This window comes from Lathamus discolor, chromosome 9 (genome assembly GCF_037157495.1).
Source record: "Lathamus discolor isolate bLatDis1 chromosome 9, bLatDis1.hap1, whole genome shotgun sequence".
In the NCBI taxonomy this organism is placed as follows: Eukaryota; Metazoa; Chordata; class Aves; order Psittaciformes; family Psittacidae; genus Lathamus; species Lathamus discolor.
The window spans coordinates 9,370,585-9,390,089 of NC_088892.1; the positions used below are offsets into that span (position 1 = coordinate 9,370,585).

Below are 19,505 nucleotides of genomic sequence, written 5' to 3' on the forward strand. Positions count from 1 at the left end.
TACCAAGAACCAGCTGGGCAAGGTGGGCAAGTTTTCCACACAACACATCATTCTTAGGTGCCTGAAATCAGTTTTCTAGAGGGTATGGGCAATAAGGCTCTTTCTAAAAGCTAAACCCTTTACTGCATCTTAGTGACTGCTCCAGATGTCCCCCAGCCATATCTCCCGGAAGATGTCTGTTGAGAAATACTTTGGTGATCACTGCCCACAGGTACTGCCTCTATAATAATGCCAAATTGTGGCATTCAAAGGCCATGGTTCCTGGTGTGCTCAGCCCATGCCTCACATTATGGTCCCACAAGTACCTGTGCTGGATCGAACCATCTCCGTCCCAACAACGTGGCCCAGCAGGTCATACTGGTTCAGGCGAGATCCACCCTTTGCTACTTCCACTGATTTATCCTTCCCCAGTGTCCAGGTGTAGATCACCTCTGTCTTTGTGTAGGCATCTATGGAGAAGAATGAAGAATGAGGTTAGTGCTTCTGCCGACCTAAAATATACCAAAATTAGCCTGTAGCCAAATTAGTCCCTGCTGTGCATTCCTCAGAGCCACACGGCTGAGCACAGCCAAGCATGGCCAGAAACCAGGGCTGTTCAGCAACTGTTAAATCAGATGAGCAAAAGGGAGCTTGGGTTTTCGGAAGGGAACTGGAAGAAGGGGCAGAGCGCGGTTGCTGAAAGACACACTGTCCCCTTGTCATGCTGACTCTGCAAGGGCTGGCTCCAAGCAGAGACAAGATAGGAAGGCGTCCAGACCAGCAGGCTGCTGGGGCAGCAGGACAGCCACAGCCCTGCCGTGCCAGGGATCCGGCAGCAGCTGGTGAGAAAAGCTAAACACAAATGGGGTTGAATTTTAGGTTAAAAGGTTATGAATCTCTACCCTCACCCAGAAGCAACCCCCCCGCAGGACCCTCAGCTTTGGAGGTGGCGTGCCCTCCCACCAAGATATTTTTTCTCCTGCATGACCCTGTGTTTGCCAGCCTCCAGGCCAAGCCACCAGGCAGCAAGGGAGGGCAGGGCTGAGACAGCCTGTCCACACTTCACAAAAGAGACAGCAGGCGAGTGCTGCTGGAACTGCTGCTTAGGGTAGCACTGGGCTTGGGGCCAGGGCATCCTTCCAGGAGCCTGCGAGTTCTCCTCTCTACCCCACCTGCCCAACTCCTCATATGCAAACACCTCTCGAACTCACATCGTCACCATCACCTTCGCAAGCTGTTGTGACCAACCCCCTGCCTGTCCTCATAGCTCTCCCAACAGTGCCCGCATGCTCTTGGCTTTGCCAGTCCTGCGGTATCCAGAAACTGCGTCTGTCCCAGCTCTACTAAGAGCTCCTTGTCCCCATAATGCCCAAGCTTCCTGTCCATAACCACTTTGCGCTATTTTTGGCGAGAGCAAAGTTCACTAAACCAATGTTTTAATTCATTTTTACCACCTGCTTCTCCCATTAGACATTAAGGAATTCTTTGGCTGGGGTCAGGTCAAGCAATGGATCAGGTCTACTACAGAAATGTCTCCTGCTTTGTAGAAGACTTTGTCCTGAGACAACCAGATTTCTCTGATGTTTTTAAAACAACCACTGTTATCCCAGCACTGAAGGTTCTGGCAAACCTGTTAAATACTGAGCAGGTGCTGTGCAAAGTGAAGGGAGTGGCTTTGATGATCAGCCAGTGTTTCTCAGCATGCCAGCCCACTGTCTAAGTGGCTCTGATGCAGGCTGGCTCCTCTCATCCGATGTGCAACATTCTGCTTTTCCAACCCCTCCTTCCAGCTCTCAGCATGCTCCTGGAGACCTCCATCCTCCTTCAGGCTTAGCTTTGTACAGCTCTGGCAATGCTCTTCCTCCTTGATGGGCACCACCTTCTGCTCTAGCAGAAGGATTCACCCACCACCCACCATAGACTCTCAGTCTACGAAGGAAACCTGCCCACAGTTTCATTGCCATCATCTCTGAAAACGTGGCTGTCTACATATCTGGTGAGCTGGGGCAGTGTATCTGGAGTCATGGAGGCATGACACCGGTGCTCGGAACATATTTAATTCCATGAAGCTGTTTTGGTTCAGCTCAGTGCCTTTCTTGCAGTGCAGTCCAGTTCAATCCAAACAAGGACAGCTCTTTGACATTTAGTGGAGCTGGTAACTTCAGCAACACCTCCCGCTAGCCTGGTCTCAGACAGCTGCTGTACAAATGTCCTATGACTGGCTTAGAAACAGTTGTTCTTTGCTTCATACATCCATCTTCTAGGGAGCATGTGATAGGTAAAGCCATTACCTTCACTGCACTGTGTCCAAGGAATGATGCAGGTGGGCTGCATTTGAAATGCCTGATGCCCTTACTTCTCCTGCAGCTCTCTGCCTTCCCATTGTGGGTGGTTACAATGGTGGCACAGGGACAGAAGGCAACTGATGAGCCATTCAGCTTGTGGGGATCACTGGAAGATGGTCATTGAGGCAAATTTGTCTATCCTTTGAACAGCATGCATCTGGCCCTGGCATTGTCCTTCTACTTGCAAATCTGACTCACTCTAAGCTTCCTACAAATGAGCAGCTTCCAGCTGCCGATGGATTTTTGGTGCAAACACTAGTTTAATCCTACTCCAACACAGGAGAGGTGAGCTCAGATGGTTTGTGGATGGGTACTTCAGAAAGAGCCATGCTAATGTTAATCAGGGGCAGCTCTCTGAGCTGTTTGTGTCAAAACTCCCATCATTCAGAGGCCAAATCAGTAAGAACTCAGAAGAACCCCAAGGCATGTAGCAGAAATATGTACATTAATCTCTTTTCCTCAGCAAGAAACATTATAAGCAATTAAATGTGGAGTAATCTGCCTTCCTGCAAGTCTTGTAATAATCCCAGAATTTAGGCCTGAGGTATGAGACTTTATATCCTTCCTCACAAGGTCAATTAACATTAATAATTCATTCTGCTCTAAGGCTTGCTATTTTACTGGCCTTAGTGATGTCTTGTGGCAATGAGTTTTACATTTAATTAGGTGCTGCCTAAGAAAAAACTTTTAGTACTTCTGAGTAATCCAGTTCCATAGATGCATTTTGTCATAAGGCAGAGGGGCAGATGCACATGATAAAGATGATTTCTTCCGGTGTCAATCAAACCTTTCAACTTGCTCCTTAGCTAACTCCCAAATGGTTACAGGAAGGAAGTATCAGTTTAGAAAGGCTGTAATTCCTCTGTTTCCTGAGAGTTCAAAAGGGAGCTTGCTGCTGGGGGCTAATTCTTTGGTCAGAGATGGATGAGTCTTCCATCTAACATAGACTGGGAGTGGTGCTCAGTTCATTGGACCTGGAGGAAACTCCAGGCGAAATGGGACTGGGAAGTTTATTTCTACATTATTGTGAATCAAAGGCTTGGAGTTTGGTTCCCACTCACTTTTAGGAACAAAACCAAGAGAAATTTAACTTGCATACGGGAGAGAAAAGGGAACTTGTTTCCAGGCAGGGTATGGGAAGCCCAATCAGAGGAGCAGCTGCAAGCCTGCAAGGCTGGGACTGCTTTCAACTCACCAGCAGCCTCCAAACCTTCTGCAAACCAGGACCCTTGGGTGTTGGGACTGAGATTCCCAGAGTTTCCAAGCCTTTTACTTGAGACCAGCCTGCTTGACAGGCAGAAAAGGAGCAAGGGGTTTGTAAGCTCCATTGGAGCATGGAGCCAGAGCAACCAGAGATTTCAGGCTCTCTCCAGATGGGCAGTTGTGGTGCAGGGCAGCTGGACAGGACACCTAGCAGCAGACTTTGCTGTCTTCCCAAATCTGTCCCCCCAGGATCACCTTGTGATGAAGGGAAAGCATCTCTGAGTTTTCCAATGAGTTTTTCCAGTCCTGCTGAGGCTGGCAGCGCAGGAGAGGCAGCACTGCCCACCCAAGGCAGAGGCAATGGGAAGCTGCTTTTCCCACTTCCCTAATAAACTTACTGCAAAACCAGAGGTATCCAACCCATCCCGTGAGCCTGAACTGACCACGTATTTGCTGCCGCCCATTTCTGACAATGGCAGGAATTGCATGTAGGAAATACCAGAAACAAATTCCTGTCACATTATCGTTAGCAGTAATTAATAACACTGCCACCAAAATACAGGAAAACATCATCCATTCAAAAGACTGTTCTTTAGCTCTGTACCCACCTCCTTGCAGAGGTTGATCAGGGTACTTACAGCTCCCAAATTTCAGCGGGCAAGCGTGCACATCCATTGGGAAGTCCTCCAGGTGCATGGGGCACTCTGCATGAATCGTCAGCCTACAAGACAAACACAGGGTATGATCAGAAACACACTCCTGTGGAGGCTCCCGCCCGGCCCTTCTGCCATGGTGTCTTTGACATGAGTCCATCAAAGGTGGCAAAGGCCTCAGTGTGTTCACTCACCTCTGGGTCTCCAGGCAGAAGGCCATCACCTTTGGAGGGACCAGCAGGCACACAGACCTGGCAATCTTTCCCAGTGTATAAACCCAACCCTCCTGGCTGAGTTCATCTTTATCCACTCAGTGCAATCAGAGTATCTGCCAAAGCCCAAGTCTTCTGTTTGTTTATGCGCTGTGCACAAAGAGCTCATTAGTGCCTGGGGCCAGGGGATGTCTCATGGACCGTGCTGGAAAGCAGAGGGAAAGGGCTTCCAGGGAGCATGGCCTGCTTTTCCTGGTGGTCTCCAAGTTGCCGAGGGCAGGCAGGTTGTTCATTTAGGAAGCCACAGTGCTACTGGGCTTGCGGAACAAAGTCAGACCCATGAAGTCCCTGCAACTTCAGCCAGTCAGAAGTCATCATGCTCACAGGTAACGCATGAAGGGAGCTGGCTTCCCAGCCAAAGACGGAAGGCAATACAGGCATTCCCCCTCCCAGCTCTTCTCCCTTGCCTGAAACCTCTCTGCTTTGCCCCTGTGCATGCCAGAGTGTGCTGGCTCTAATTAGCAGATATTTAAGTGAGCTGTGGAATCAATCACCACTCAGGAGAGCACCCACATCCCCTTCTGTACCCCCCCCACCTCTGGCCTTCATCGTCACCTCCTGCTGCTGGTGAAGGACTCCTCAGCACCGTATGATTTCCCTAATGAAACATCAAAATGTCAAACCAAGAGGAATGTACCTCACTTTCTAGACAATTGCCACTGCCCCTGCAGCACCGGGGTAAAGAGCCTGTTGCAGAAATTCTCACCTTTACTCCTTACCCTGGGCAAGGGAGCTTTATGGCCAGACAGCCACACGGGCTTGTTTCATTGCTCAGATGACCCGTTCAGGTCCATGCATCTGAGCCCTGAAACATCATTATAAAGCCTAAAAGAGCATGTGCGAAATAGCCAAGCTGCCAGCAATCATACGATCCACTGTTGTATCCTTTGGCTCATCTGTCCCAGGTGCTAGCAATAACTTCTGTAGAACTCTCTTGAAATCAAACCCCAGCTCCTCCTGTTTTCTCTTCACTCTGCTGGCACAATGGCACCAAAAGTGGAACATCCAGGAGAGAAACCGTGTTTTTCTCTTTTAAGTCACAGGAAGTCCTTTGAACTGCTCAACACAATGGCAAGAAGCGTGAATCAGGCTAAACATACCTCTCCCAGGGCTGACGGTACAACAAACCACTTCAGCTTCGTTCTCATGGTTACCAGGAGCTTAGCGAAGCCTTTGATGTGTCATTAGAGGCCCTGCCGTTACCTGCGTTGTGCTGCAGGATGAGCGAGAGTCTCAGTCCAATTTCTGGGACGCAAATGTAATAATCCCTTGGTGTCTGTGTGGTACAGAAACATGACAGCACCCTGCACAGCAGAACCGGCTTTGTTTATGCCAGGGATATTGCTTGAGTTTTGTCCTGACTTCTTCTCTAGGAGATCCATTAATAGCCACAGTCAGGCCAGATAGTGTTTATGGTTTAGGCTGTATGAATCTAGGTTAGGTTTAATTGCTGGGGTTTGAGCTTGAAAGCCAAATTGCTTCTAGGATCCTTCTGCTGGATCTGAAAGCACTGAATTCAGTTTGCATCCTCCCCCAGTCCCTGGAGATTTCAGCCCATGATGGCAGAAACACAGTGAGATAAGGTGATCTCTGAAGATTTCTCCCTCCTGGGACAATTTCCTTACAAAAGTCTGCCTGCACAAAAGCAAGTCTGGAAACACAGAGCATTTCTGTCTTTGAATCCACTCTGGAACCTGTAAGACAGGGAAAAGCAGCTTGTGCAAATTTCATCTTGCCTATTCATACGCTTGCATGTTTAGCAGTTTAGTTTTGGTCTGCTTAGGTCTGTTGTCTAGGATCAGACCTGGTGTGGGATGCAGCCAAATAGCTGCCAGTCCGTTCTACCCAGAGGAGCTAGTGCTGGGGTGTCCCAGCTGCTGCTCTGGCAGAAAGGAGAATGATGGTTGTACCTCCATCGTGTGGAAGAACTCTGCAAGCTCCAGCTTACACCTCTCACAAGTTGCCTGGGGTTAAAGACTGAAAGGACAACTCAAAGCCTTTGCCGGGAGACACACTGTGAAACTGGTTTCAAAAAGCAGCCTGGGAACTTTATCTGGGGTTCAACAGCCCCAGAAGGACCGCACGTGTCCCGGGTGCCTCAGCTTTCCTCCCTGCTCTGCCTCACCCAGGGGTTCACCCACCCTCCTCCCAGAGTGCTCCTGCACTGCTGCTAAGGACTTCACGTTGTCTTTAGCCATACGGGTTCCTGAGGCAAAGCCTTTGGGTATGCAGCTGCATGTGTCAGCCTGACAGTTAGAGAAAACATCCTTCAAGGGTATAACTTGAGCACATATTGTCCTGGAACTGCCCTGACAATAACTACCAATCCTCAACATGCCACTCTGACCGTGCCTGTGAAGAGCAGGAGAGCTCTTAAAAGCCTGGATTCACAGAGTTGAATCTCATCAGCATAGCATTAGCCTTTCACTATTTCCATATGCTTCAAGGCCAGGAAGAACCAGAACATTATCTATGTGCCCCACACAATTGGAGCCAGAGAGTACATCCAGAGATCGCTGCAGCAACTGAGTTTTTTGTCTGTATGTTATGTAAATCCAAACACAGTTCCCAGTTTGTTGTACTCAGGTATGACACCAGATCCTTGATGCCCTAGCTGGGCTTTTGGGAACTACTTGGGTCTTGTTTGAGCTCCACAAACAAGACTGCAGTGGCAGGGCTAGATGATAACACTATGCTGCCCATCCTCTCTAAGGCAGCTGGAACAGCAGGGAAGAAGCAGAGGGATCGGTAATCCTGTTCATTCCTCGGCAGTCAGAAGGATGGGAATAGAGCAATGTAATTCCGTGCTGCGGTCACAAAGGCCATCTTGTTACCCAGCTGCCAGTGCCAGAGCCAGTGATCAGATGCTTGCACCCTGATGTTGCACCAGTCCCTGCCGTGACTAAAGGAAATCTCTGGATGCTCCGCTACAGCTGGTGTGTGACTCCTTGAAGCTCAGGTCAGTGATAAAGAGGCTCTCTCTGGGAGCTATAAATATTGTCACACAGGTGTAATTCTGCTGGATGCATGCGTCAGAGTTGCTGTTCCACCAGAGCAACTTCATCTATAAATGTAAGCCTTGACTAAGAGAAGTTGGCTTTCACAGCAGGATAAATAGGAAGAGACATGCCTCTAATTGCACATCAGCAGAACTGATCCCTCAAGGATATTGGCTGGTACAAGGTAAAGGAGAAGGATGTGTCTCAGGAGTCAAACTGCATGGCAATGTACCAGTCTAGACTGAGCCTGCAGAGCATCACCTGGGCAGCTTTGTCAACGCAGGGGAAATCTGGCGCAGTCCAAACTCACTCCCTAGTCAGCAGAACAGACTGTGCCTCCTTGGGATTTGCACTTTTCTGGATGTCAGCTCTGTGGGGCTGAGACTGGCTTCATGCTCCTGCTCCTTCCTTTGGGAAGGACACGAGATGTCCCTGGGTGTGGGGGAGAATGGCGAATGTGCCACTTGGACATAAGACATGAGTCTCCCCTCAGCCCTTTCCTGGGAGGAGGTTTCAAAGCACTTAACAAGCAAGGGTGATTCTGTCATCATCATCGCTTAGCAGGGGAATTGAGGTGTGAGTGCCTAGGAGTGGCAGAGCCAGGTAGGACATAGTCTTTGAGCCTCAGCCTGAGGCACAGTCCTGGATGATGCAGTCTGTGCCCTTGCATCTTCCTCTTTGCACCCCATTAAAAGACCCTTTGTGACCCTAGGCAGGCATTTACATCAGCAGCTGAGAGAAGGGCAAATATCAGATGTACCAGGACAGATATCCCGGATGTGTTGAACTGTAAACGCAGAGGAGCCTTGCTTTACCCCAACACACTGCCCTGTGCAATGCGCAGTGCTTTCCAGATGATCACCTGGCCACCCCTAACCACAGCTCCATACATCAGGCCGGTCCAATACTGCTCAGATCTTCACACACATCTGCACAGCAGTAGCCTGTGCTGGGTAAGGAGCAGATCTCCATGCATTACAGCTCCTGGTACTGTGCCATACATGACAAAAGGCCTCATATCCAATCCTCAGCCCTTGGGTATGTCTGAGTGGGCTTTTCATTTCTTACAAAGCCTTAGAAATGGATTTAAAGGGGACCTGCAAAGGGAGCTCAGATTCTCCTTCATCCCCCCCTTCTCTGGGAGACAGTGAAACTGAAGGATGAGTTGCATTTATCTGAAAAATCCATGACTCCATTTTCTTCAAGAAGCTCATTCCCAAGAGCCTTGTGGTGCTGCTGCCATCCTGGCACCTGCCCAGTCCTAAGCGGAGAAGTAAATGCAATTCTTTCTCAGTCACACAAAGCTTGTTGAAGCTAATGTCTGTTTTCTGAATAAAGAAGTGAAATGATGTGAAAGCCCTGAAATTGAGTCCTTTTTTTTTTTTTTTTTTTTGCAGTTTTATGCCAGTAGCTCCTATAATACTTTACAGTCGGACAAAGATACAAACGGGGGAGTATTAGTCATCCACATGCAGGTCAGAGAGCCGGGAGCAGAACCAAGTCCTAAGGTCGAGTTGGACTTCTCCCTTCATTTACCCCATCTGCCTCAGTAACGTGAGATCACTGACGTGTGGAGACCTAACCCCCCAGGGCACTGGCGGGATTAGCTCATATTTGAGAACTGCTGCACAAAAGCACAACACTGTTTATCAATGTAGGCTGTAAAACTTGCTGATGCTATATAGATTCACAGCCAGCTTAACTATGAAGAGATGAAATTCTGCCTGGTCCTCCAAAAACAGAGGTGAAAGTGCAGCATCTCAGCACACAGAATCCATAGTGAAGCCTGTTATTAGTAAGATCAGCTTGAAGATAGCGGCAGAGAAAATAATTTATGAAAATAAAGCTTTACACCTTCCCAAAACCAACTCTGTACCTTTCTTGTGCATCTATGAGCAGCTTGCTGTTTCATTTATAAGCCCATTTACCTTGGAAGGCAAATTAGTGCATCAACCCCAGGTGGCAAACAGTATTTACATGGGTGAAGACTTTACAAGCATACAGGAGTATCTGAATAGTTGCAGAACAAACATACAATTAACCCAAAGGCATTTCTCTTAATGTTCTCCATCTATTGCAGCTTAGTGGTAGATGTATGTACTAGGGCTGCTTGTGAGAAATCTAGACAAGATGACCGCCCAAGCATGGTTCCCCAAGTGGCTCGTGTTTTAGAAGGAATGCCCCAGTTGCTGGAGCTCACAGTGGGGCTGCACAGGCTCTATCACTGCCTGGGGTCTCATGCTGCAAGGCAACCTCATGTTCAGGGTTCCCACTGAATGCTCAGTGATTTTTTCCTAATGATGATGTGCATTCATTACACAGATTTGGATTTTTGATTCCATGAAACAGGAAACACGCCCCCCCCTCATTGTTCAAACAAGCAAGCTTGGTCTCATTAGATGTTTCAGATAGCTCTGGTGTAACATGCTGAACAAATTTAGCTGCTGGAGAATAACAAATTCTCCCATCTTAATGTTCCCTTACCAGTACTGGAAACCTGACTTCATATCTCATCAGAGCTCAAGAACAAAAATAAACTGGGTGGTGCACCAACTCCACAAACTATGGATCCCAACACTTCTACCTCATCACATAAAAGAGAAAAAACAACATGAAAAATGAGGAAAAAGCTACCTGTAAAAACAAGCTGAGGATCAGTGATGCTATGTCAGTAGGAAGCAAGGATAGCCAGCAAAGCAGCAGCATGAGACTTAAGTGTGTTAACAGATTCAGTGGAAGTCTGCACAAGCCCTGCTGTAATGCAGGAGGGACCCTGAGGATGGGACCCTGAGGTCCCATCCTTGCCTGCATGTGCATATGGATCGAGAAGACCCTGGCCCGGGAGATGCAAACTTACCTCATGGTGTACAGGAGGGTGCCGTTGTCCACCAGGCGCAGCAGCTTGTTGGGTGTTGTCATGTTATGAGCAACAGATTTCTTCCCGTTATGGAAGAAGGTATCAGGAGTCCAGATCTTACTGGCCAGCAGGTTGTTCAAGGGAAGTATTTTCATGGGACCATCAAACTTCAGCCTTTCATCTCTCCAGGACTGCCGGAAAAAGACATCAATAGTGTATTCCTTTGTGGAGAAAAGAGAGGAAAAAGAAGTCTTGTTTCATTCAGCTCTTTGTTGTAAAGAAGCTGCTTCAAGAAATGACACATCTCTTTGGTCACTGAGCTTGTGTTTGGTCATTGACACTGTGTTTTAGCACACTCTGGTCGAAATGAAGTGTGATGCAGTAAGTAGTGATTAGTGGTAGTGGAGAAATCTGTGGAGAAAAGAGGACCTTTACCACACTTTGTATAATGACTTACATTTGTGTTTCAGTGTTTCTGACCACAGCAGACAAGCGGCAATACATCCTCCACTGGCCAATAGTCAGTCCTGGGGTAGCCCTGATGCATCACCACCTTTATTCAGATGTTTCAGGGGAGGAAGTGTCATGACACAGTCTTCATGTTATTTTGGTCCCCAGACCACCTCTAGAAAAGCAGCGAATGAAGGACCTGACAAACTTGCACTACAAGATCTTGTGGCTTTCCCCCCCCCCCCCTTATTTTTTCCCCTCTTATTTATTTTCTTTTTCCTTTTCCTCCTTTTTTTCTTTTTTTCTTTTTTTTTTTTTCAGCTGGTGTAGAAACCCATTTCCCAGGCCAAATTCCAGCCGGGGCAACTGGAAGTCATCTCATTGAGATGTGGCCAAGGCCAGCCCCTTGCCCAGTGCACGCAGCCTCAGCATCCACTTGACCAAGCAGCAAAGGCACTACCAGCTCCACAGCCACCCCAGGGCAAAATGAAACCCATCTGCCCAGTGCCTGGCATAAGGAGCTGCTGTTCCCTATGAGCCATTCAGTGCCCTTTGAGGTTTCATGTCACTTGAAGGAAAGTCTTCGCCTGCCAGCATGGGCTGCAGCACTGCTCACCTCTGCAGCACACACCTCCTCTGGCTAATGAAGGAGCTCATTAGCTCATGAGGCTTTCAGGGAGAGATGGGAGTTTCAGCCGATCTGTGTGTCCCAGCTGTTCTTCCCCTGCCGTTGCAGACTCATAGTCTTTATTTACGGGTTCCTGGAGGCTGCAGGACCAACTAAACTTATCATTGTGAGTGATTTCTTTCCTGCAGCTCTTCTCAGCAGCATTTAAAAGCAGCTGCGCATCAGTTTCCTACAGGTCAGAGGAATTCCTACAGGTTTTGCAGCAGATGGCAGCTGAATGAAAGCATCTTGGTGAAGAAATTCATCCCCGCTCCCAGGCCACAGAGCCACTGCTGCTCAAATGTGAAGTTTCTGAAGCCTGGCTGGGAGAAGGAAAGAGAAGATCCTCCATTCCCACAGGCTCTGCCCTAGATAAGGTATTCTGCCCTTCATGGAAGTGATCTTCACTTTGTGGTTTTAAGCTCAGTAAAGGAATGAAACCAAAGGAATGAGCTTGTGTGCAGCCTCAGGAAGTAGGTTTGGGAAAGGTCTTTATCAGAAAAGCCAACTTATTCTTAACTCCCTGTTCCAATTAAAGAAACAAACAAAGAAGCAAACTTTCTTAACAACTTCCCAGGGTCTGTTTTCCTTCTTTTATGCAAAGGAATTTTTCCCTGAGAAATAAGAAATTGTGTTCAGATTCTTCTTCTCTTTTCTATATTTCTTTCCATGAGAGCATCATTCCAAAGTTACCCCTTCCAAGAAGCACATTTTGTTCTACTTTATGCTCTTCTCCACCTTATAGAAGTGATCAGAAACATCAAGACCCAGTCTGTCTCCAGAGTCCATGCACCAAAGTATAAAACTCCCTTGAACTTGGTTTCTTCCTTTCAATTTTCTGTGGGCTGAGGCAAAGCTACAAGAGCTCAGTACCAAAGATTCAGGTATGTGTCAAGTCCTACCAGGCTCTGTTTTTCAAACCAAACTGAAAGAGAGATTAGAAGTCGCTTGGAGCGTCTCAGGGAGAAGGTCTACACGTCCTCCTCTATGCTTCAAAACCAGCTGCTCTCCTCTGCTCTCCACAGCAGCTTTACCTGCCTCTCCTCCATCATCATAATTACAGTCTCTGTCTGCATCAGGATGTGCAGGAGCGGCTTTCCATCACAGTGAGTAATGGCTGTGGGAGGGACGGGAGCAGGATCACCGGGCAGAGGAGAGCAGGGAAGGAGGAACTTCCCCACTTCCCAGATGAAAGGAACCACTGAAGAAGAGCAGGCTCTCTCCATGCCTCCTAACGTTTATCTTTCTCATGTTTCTGAACGTATGTAGCACCAGAATGGCAGGCTAAAACACATTTGCTATCCATTTGTAAAATACATGGAACTAAAGCACACGAAGGGGAAATAATTTATTATTCTTTAACTATCTTCCTGATTTCAAATTCATTTTGTCAAATCACATTGCAGAGAATACCTTCCTCTCTTCAATACCTCATATTTCTTCTTCACAGTTCATTATACACACTCCCTTAATCAAATACGCTCCACCTTGGAAGTAATTATCAGATACTCCCCAAGGGCTAAGATTGCTGAATATATTATGGGTCTCTGCTGCGGTAGGAAAGCAAACGAGATGGAGAGGGAACTGAGATGAGATTAATGCTCTTGGCTACACTGACACGAACTTCTAACTCTGGAGCGAGTGGTCTTTGCAAAGCAGATCATCCAGTTCATTTTCCTGACCCTGCTGCTGAGAGCAATGCCTGCTCCTTTTCCCAGAGTATGCTTCCTGCAAGGCCAGGACTGCCCAGAGCTGCGCTGGGCTATACCAGCACCAGGTCATGTCTGGGACTGGATGTGCAGGAGGCTCTTAGTCCTGAAGGCATGGCCAGCTCTGTGCGACTGGGCATGCAGCATGTGGAATGTAAGCTGCAAGAAACGCTCTTGAGAAAGCTCGCTATTAATTATGCTCCACAGTCCTGTTTTAATTAGGAGACAAACTGTTGTGGGAATACAAGCCTAAATTCAGACCTCAGGCTTTTTCATTAATAATTTTCCCAAACATGTCAAAATATTGCAATCAATTCACTCTTTTTCTTTTTTTTTTTTCTCTTTTGCCTCCCTTATAGTTCAGGCACGAAGGACACTTTGATGGTGATCTTCAGGCACCACCAGCAAAACAGCACAGGTCCTGACATCTCCCCCTCTTCCCAGGTAGCACCCTCCTTCCTCTACACAGTGAGGTCAAGGAAAGCTAGCCACAGTGTAGGTGTTTGTCAAGGCATGTAATGGGTGGTGCATGCTACACACAGGTCTTGGTTGTGTGGGCAGACCTCGCCATTTCATTAGGTTGCACTTGCAAGAAAGAAGAAGACCCAAAACTGCAACGTGTGCTTGAGTGTTACAAAGGCATTGACCCTCCAAGGTTGGGTTCTGAAAGACCAAGATTGTCTATGGATGAGGATGGGACATGTCCGCTGATGCTGCAGGAGAAACCAACATCCCCCATGAGGCAACCAGACAGTGGCACCTACCATATCCGTGTCTGAGACAGGGCCGAAACTCGTCACGTAAATGTCTGTCTTGACTTCAGTTACACTGTCTGGGACAAAAAACAAGAGAAAAGAGGGAAAAAAAGCAATTAGAAAACTGAATTTCCTTGTGCAAGGAAAGGGTTTGGTTGTGTTACATGGCGGGTTTTCCTGCCAGGCGCCTCTCTGGTGAGCCCTCAGCAAGCTGGCATCCTGCTCTCTGCTGTGCCCTGAACAATGGCCAATTTTATCACTCCTAATTGGGCAAATTAATCTCTGATGTAGCTCTGCTCCCTTCCATGCTTACACTGAGGATGAATATGCCCTGCACAGCCAGACAATGCATATTTACAAATTGTATGTGTCTACATGATACATAACATGGTACAGAGCCACTCATTTTCAATACAGAGGTAAGCCCTGATGCTTTGAAACGCCTTTTAATCTGAAATGCCTTTGTGTCTCCCAGCCTGATAAACAGCCTAGCAATGTACCAGTGGTTTCAGGAAACCCTGGGTTTGTTACAGCTTCAGGCTTATCGGTATGTAAAAGGAATCAATATTCTGATTGCCTTTCACTGCCGTCGTGCTTGCTGCTCTCCTAAAAGCCTTGCTCTGGTGAGCGACTGCTCTTGCAAAGCTGCTGCTCGCCTGCATCACACTCTCCCCTGCATCCCAGCATGTGCTGCCCTCCTGGATGCTGAACAGCAGCCTCCCTGCCCCAGTCAAACTCCAGAGCCCCAGGTCCTACCCCAAGCACTAAAACCCAGGTGAAACCTTAACCACAGGCCTTCAGGTAAAGATAAACTGAAGTACTTTGCAGAACAGAGCCACCAGCGTGTGTGCTGAACAGCACATACAGCTCTCGTTCCTGACTTCATTACAATTTTGGCATGTTTCCTAATTGAAATCTCTGCTGCTGTCCCATTTTGCAGGGAAATCAAGGCACAGTAAGTTGCCAGATTCCTACACTCTGCCCACTAGGCTGTACTGAAGAAATGATGGATGAGGTGCATTGACTTTACCATAAATCCTCACCACTTTAGGGATAGTTCATGCCATTGTGTTCCTTCTGCATTGCATTAGCTGGCTCAGAGCTGCTTTCCCAATGAAAGAGCCAATTTAGAGCCCCAAAGAATTCATGGTTTATGCACATTACCTCATATTAGCCACTGCAGAAGCTTTGCCAGTAGCCTGGATGGCCCGTTGCTCAATTCAGTTAAGGAAATCCGTCTGTCCCCTGACAGTTATTTTGCAGTAGTATGAAGCTTAGTTTTGTGCTTCAAAGTTTTGTATCCAAAAATAAGATAATGCATTCTGGCAGGGTTTTCTCCTTAATGGCTAAAATATACATATACATGCCTTTAGTTATTATGGCTGGAAAGCTTCTGACGCAGCCTTTGGCTGATATTACTGTGCTATATAAGTAACCCTTGATCTCATCTTGATGTGATAAAAAGGAGGTTAAAGAGAAATATGTATGCGGTACACTTTCTGAAACACCCAGAAGCCGACAAGACATCATCCTGAACAAAATTAGTTACTTCTGAAAGACTTAAAACACTCGGAGTATTCTCTCCATCTCCAAACAAGTCCCCGAATGAGATACACAGCAGACAAGAACATTTAGTGAAGCGAAGCTCTTTCTGCTAACACATGCAGTGAGAGAAAGCTAATTATGTTTTAGAGAAAACACAAACTATCTCTCCCTTCCCCTCCTCCCTTCTTGGCATTCAGTCTGCCCAAGATAATAATCTACAGCCATGGTTATCAGATGAGGATCCATGGTTGTCCATGGCCAGTGAAGCCAGTCCTTGTAAGGTGCATAATGATTTGACCACTGCACCTTAGGGGGCAGAGGGATCCACGACAGGACCCATGCTTTACAGTGTGATCCTTGGGATCCAAGGGAAGGGATTCAGGAAATGATGAGGAGGTAAAAAGGCAGAACTAGTTCTGGACATCTTTTAATAGGATGCTGCTATCTTTACCTGAGCCTTTATGTCCATATCCTGCTGTCACAGAGCTTGAGAGACCCTTTACCACCGCTTCAATCAACTGGCAAATCCAATCAAAGATAGGCCATTAATTTACTAATTACAGCCCAGGTGTGAAGAGGATCCTCATTTCCAGGCTGCAGATGTACCCCCTGGGCCAAGTCATGCAAACCCGCTGAACTTGGTGGGACCCTTTTGAAGGACCTTTCATGGCAAAAGGCAGACTGAACTTTCCCTATTAATATGTGCTGCTAAGGGCAGGATTGAGTTGGGATTTCTGAAATTCAATCGTTGCTGCGCAAGTAGAGATTTCAGCAGAGCTGGGAAATCCAGAGATAAGTAAAACACCAGCAGAACAGAACAAGCTCCAGCCTCAGAGATGTGCTTCCTTTGTGATCCTACAGCCAAAGAGCATCTGCACTGCTTGCAGCTCTGCCCGAGCTCATCAGCTCTGTATTAGTGAGGTGATCTCCTCCAGAGAAATCAGGAGCTCCCCAGCCAGCCTCCCCTCTCCTTACCCTCACACCTACACACCCGGAGCCTAAACAAGAAGAAACTGCATCTACTGCAGCAAGAGCAAGGTAGAGAGGAGCATCTCCTGCCTCTGCTCACAGACATGGCAGCAAAATGCTCATCCTTCTCCATCCACAGCCGCTCTCACTGCAGCTTTGTTGTCTTGCCCAGTTCTCACTAAAGATTTAATGGTTACGGACTGTACAGTAGAGGATCAGGCACTTTCCCTAGACCTGCTGAGGAACATTAAATGTCATTTTCTTCTCCTAGCATCATCCTTCTCTGTGACTCAAAGTTTTTTTACATGCACAAGTGAGTTGAGCATTCGAGCCTGCTGCGGTGGCAGGCAGATGCCGCCAATCCTGTTTTATAAGTGAGGAAACAAAAACAGGAGAGACTTGGTTCAGGTGGGAAGCTGGAGTGGAGCAAGGACCAGAGCCCACCTCTGGCTGCCACAGGGAATGGTGCATTGTTGAGTCTCACAGCGCCCCAAGTTGCTGCCACCTGGAGACTGTCACAAAACAAGAGATTTTCAGGTTCAGTGTTTAAACATGGGCAGAATTTAGAGACCCGAAGGGCATGCCGTGTTCCCAAGCCATTTGTCTGAGGCTCATTCCCTTTTCCCATTTATAGGCTCAGTTTATCGCCAAGCTTCAGCACAGCTTTCTTTCTAAAACCATCTGGAGCAAGTGTGTGAGCAGGAACAAGGTGCTGCAGGTCAGTCACAGCCACCACTCCCCCAACACAGGCCAAAGCCCAGTCCCTGCCAGGCAATGCTGCCTTGCTCCTGCCTGCAGAAATCCCCCACAGCTGGGCAGATCTGCAATGCAAATGTACAACAAAAGCTGTAACATCCCTTCCCACAGTGTTACCATGGCACTCCCTACACCTGCCCGCGCTTTAAAAGCTACCCCTCTCCTCCAACAATTCGCGATGCCAGATCTAGCTGCTGGAGCAGGTGATAAACATCCCTATTAGCTCTGCAGAGGGCAGATCCTGCCACCAGGATCCCACACCAGCAGCATCAATTGCTTCACTTGTGCATGCAGAAGGTGTAAAGCAGCAGTTGTTGCTGCTGAGGTGCTTCAGAGTTTCCATTTCATCCTCCCCTCCCTACTCCAAGTCCCCATGTCCCATCTTCCTGGCCCTGGCTCAAGGCAGACATCCCCTCTTCCTGCAATCTCCCTTTAAGTGCTCATGACTCCCTGCGCCCGTGAGGAGATAGCTATTATTTACACAATGACGGAGTGCTATTTTTACTTGCTTCTTGGAAGCACTAGGAGCATTAGCAGAGCTGGAATACAAATCACACTGCCTCACTGCCTCTCCCCTCACCAGCTGCGGATGGTAGGGCTGCCTCTACAAGTGATTATGAGAGGCGGGGGGCACAGGGGGCTGAGGAGGCTCTTATCAAACATCCCGCTGCACTCATCAAGTGCTGTTTATTTAAGAATCTCAGCTGTAATATAATCGACTCGGCCGATCGTGTTTCAGCTCTTGAGGTTTGCGGATGTGCTGAACACAGTCACGTTTCCCAGGCAGGGGTTCCCAGAGGCTATGCCGCAAGCTGGCACAAATGATGTGCCTGCATCCGAGCGCTGGAGGCTCCCAAACCATGTGCACTATTGAAACAGGGGCAAAGCCACTGCGGCTTCATGCAGGGGATTCCTGGCTGCTGCTCTGACGTCAGAAAGGCTGCACAGCCCTATCTTGGAGATGAGCTGGATAAGGGAAGGGATGGGGACCTCCTGGAGTCTGTGCTCCTTGTGGCAGTGCCCCAGCTCTGCCCCAGGGATGTGCAGGGTTCTGAGGTTGCTCAGAGGCAACGAGCCCATCTGTACTGGTGTTTGCATGTGTGGCGGCATGGCTGAGACTAGAAAGGAGGAGAGTGCTGTGCAGGCTCTTCTGCACCCAGGGGTTCAAACCCTCAATCTGCCCCAAGCCAGCTCCTAGAGGTAGATGTTTCCACACTGGGCTCCTGTCGTGGTTTAAGCCCAGCCATGTAGCCACTCTCTCACTCCCCCCACTTCCTCTCCCCGCTCCCAGAGGGATGGGGAGCAGAATCGAAAGAATGTGGCTCCCATAGGCTGAGGTAAGAGCAGTCCGGTAACTAAGATATAACACAAATCACTGCTGCTACCACCAATGATAATAATGATAAGGGGAATAACAAGGGAAGAGAACACAACCGCTCACCACCCGCCAGCCGATACCCAGCCCGACCCCAGCAGTGATCTAACCCTTCTGGGTAACTGCCCGCAGTGTATGTACTGGGCACGACGTGCTGTGGTATGGAATACCTCTTTGGTCAGTTTGGGTCAGGTGTCCTGTCTCTGCTTCCTCCCAGCTTCGCCTCCTCCCTGACAGAGCATGGGACTCAAAAAGTCCTTGGTCAGAGTAAACATCACTGAGCAGCAACTGAAACCATCGGTGTCATCAGCGCTGTTCCCAGGCTGAAAGTCAAAACCACAGCACTGCACCAGCTACTGAGAAAGAGAAAAATGACTGCTACTGCTGAACCCAGGACAGCTCCCTATAACCTGCTCGGGATTCCATCCAGCCCAATATCCTATCTCCAAACTAAAAAGTGCATTAACAGATTGATAATACCCCTTAACACCCTCCTAAACTGCAAACGCATTTAGCCTCAGCTCAAGGGTTTCTCAATTTGATGAGATCCCCTTATTTCAGTGATCCTTTTCCAAGGACCAATCCAGTGTCCCATCAAATGTACAATATCCTTTGGGAAGGACTCCCACTAGCCTGCACTGAGGGTAGTGTCACTGTGAAGAGAGCAGGGATGCTGCATAGCTCTTTCCCGAACATAAAGCAAATACACTGAACAGGATGGTGCTTTACAGCTGACTCAGCATCCCTGAGAAGGGAAACACAAGAAATTAGTTCCTACTACCAAATGACATCTCGTGCCTTCTCCCAAATCCCAGCCGTGCCTATTAATAAGCAGCAGAAGGTAATTTTTGCTGCTGTAAATGGAAGCTTTTTGGGTGTTTCATTCTTCGGTTTCTCAGCCTTTCACTGGGGTGACTTAATTTTCCTTCCAGTTTTAGCCTCTGGAACAAAAGAGGTTTCCATGACCTTTA

General features: G+C 48.0%; 1 protein-coding gene across 4 annotated transcripts in view; it reads right to left on the bottom strand.

Moving 5' to 3' along the window:
• GABRA3 (gamma-aminobutyric acid type A receptor subunit alpha3) overlaps nucleotides 1–19,505 on the bottom strand; it is a 95,525-nt gene that overhangs the window by 19,633 nt on the left and 56,387 nt on the right. For all 4 annotated transcript variants that reach the window (XM_065689913.1, XM_065689915.1, XM_065689914.1 and 1 more), the window contains 4 exons: nucleotides 13,899–13,966; nucleotides 10,309–10,529; nucleotides 4,166–4,248; nucleotides 306–449 (listed from right to left, as the gene is read on the bottom strand). In XM_065689913.1, the coding sequence (XP_065545985.1) occupies nucleotides 306–449; nucleotides 4,166–4,248; nucleotides 10,309–10,529; nucleotides 13,899–13,966 (516 nt within the window). The remainder of the gene's footprint in view (nucleotides 1–305; nucleotides 450–4,165; nucleotides 4,249–10,308; nucleotides 10,530–13,898; nucleotides 13,967–19,505) is intronic.